The sequence below is a fragment of the Colobus angolensis genome, unplaced genomic scaffold (assembly GCF_000951035.1).
Source record: "Colobus angolensis palliatus isolate OR3802 unplaced genomic scaffold, Cang.pa_1.0 Scaffold43, whole genome shotgun sequence".
NCBI classification, from domain to species: domain Eukaryota; kingdom Metazoa; phylum Chordata; class Mammalia; order Primates; family Cercopithecidae; genus Colobus; species Colobus angolensis.
Window position 1 is genome coordinate 4547563 of NW_012117710.1, and position 1713 is coordinate 4549275.

Below are 1713 nucleotides of genomic sequence, written 5' to 3' on the forward strand. Positions count from 1 at the left end.
GGCTGCCGTTGGTCATTTGAAAGGCTGGACTTCAAAACTGCCATTTGCTAGTAACATCCTGACATTCTAATTCGGTCCCATAGCTGCTTGCACCTTAACTCCTTGAGGTTTTCCTAAACTTGAATCAGGGCAACTAATAACGTTGATTTCTGGACACCCAATCCATCCAGCTACATTTCACTTGGAAATTTAAAATTTTAAAATTGTTGAGTTGCAATTGATGTACCTGTACCTTTCTTTGAAGGCTTTTAGGGGAAAAAGGCCACGTATGCAATTTGCTTTTTTTTTTTTTTTTTGAGGCAGAGTCTCACTCTGTCACCCAGGCTGGAGTACAGTGGCATGATCTTGGTTCACTGCAACCTCTCCCTCCCCGGTTCAAGCGATTCTCCTGCATCAGCCTCTTGAGTAGCTGTGATTACGGGTGCCCGCCACCATGCCCGGCTAATTTTTGTATTTTTAATAGAGATGAGATTTCGCCATTTTGGCCAGGCTGATCTGGAACTCTTGACCTCAGGTGATCCCCCGCCACCTCCCGCCTTGGTCTCCGTAAGTGCTAGGATTACAGGTGTGAGCCACCGCACCTGGCCACAGTTTGCAGTTTAATGACACCAGGTGAAAGGAGGGTGTCCTTGAGCAATAGCCTGTATGATATGGGTAGACAGCTATCCGAGCCCTCCCTTGAGAAACGGTCAGGACCTCTGTCGTTTCCTTCTTTTCCTTCTTACCTTTGCTTGGCCGTAATGCTCATCAGCGGTTTTGCCTTTAGATTTCGAATGAAGCAAGTGAACATTGTTGGGCCGAGCCCCTACAGTCAGTCTTCCCGCGTCATCCAGACCCTGCAGGCCCCACCCGATGTGGCTCCAACCAGCGTCACGGTCCGGACTGCCAGTGAGACCAGCCTGCGGCTTCGCTGGGTGGTAAGTGGGGGTGAGAAGGGAGGCTGGAGGCACACGGGTCCTGGATTAGCCAGGGCACATACTCATCCAGGGCTTAGGAGTTTCTTGGTCACGCCTTTGTCCTAGTCAAAACTAATCTCATCGTCAAACCCAAAAGTATTGCATTTTACAATTAGTGTTGGATCTTGGGCCAGCCCAGGAGATCTGATTAATTAGTAGCATTACTCACTCTCTTCTTGGAACGGAGGACTATTCCTTGGGGCAGGAAAGCTGGTGGTGCCTCACGCCGGATCTCTAAGTCCTTAAGCTAGGTCAACATGGAACCAATACTCAGTATTTGTAAGAGAGCCAGCCTGATATTTAATCAGAACATTTGCCCACAAAATTAAGCCAAAATGTATTAAAAGAAATTATATGCAGCCAAAGTTACTGACATGGTTTCATTTAATTCACGGAAGAAAAGTTTCAGGGAAAAATAAAGTAGATGCTTCTAAGACTGTTTCCCCCGGGAATGCCTCCTCCATGGAGTTGGCCTCACAGGACAGGCCCATCCCTTAAGACCCGTGAGGGTGGCAGTTCTGAGATGTCAGCTTATCACGGCCCCTTGTTCCTTCCTAGCCCCTGCCAGATTCTCAGTACAACGGGAACCCTGAGTCCGTGGGCTACAGGATTAAGTACTGGCGCTCAGACCTCCAGTCTTCAGCGCTGGCCCAAGTCGTCACTGACCGGCTGGAGAGGGAATTCACCATCGAGGAGCTGGAGGAATGGATGGAATACGAGCTGCAGTTCTGAGATGTCAGCTTATCACGGCCCCTTG

General features: G+C 49.0%; 1 protein-coding gene across 1 annotated transcript in view; it reads left to right on the forward strand.

The window, feature by feature from the left end:
- The window catches only part of SDK1 (sidekick cell adhesion molecule 1), a gene marked incomplete at its 3' end in the record, with an annotated part of 662329 nt that overhangs the window by 505974 nt on the left and 154642 nt on the right, over window positions 1-1713 (forward strand). The window contains exons 24-25 of the mRNA XM_011957004.1: window positions 767-917; window positions 1515-1681. Of these exons, the coding sequence (XP_011812394.1) occupies window positions 767-917; window positions 1515-1681 (318 nt within the window). The remainder of the gene's footprint in view (window positions 1-766; window positions 918-1514; window positions 1682-1713) is intronic.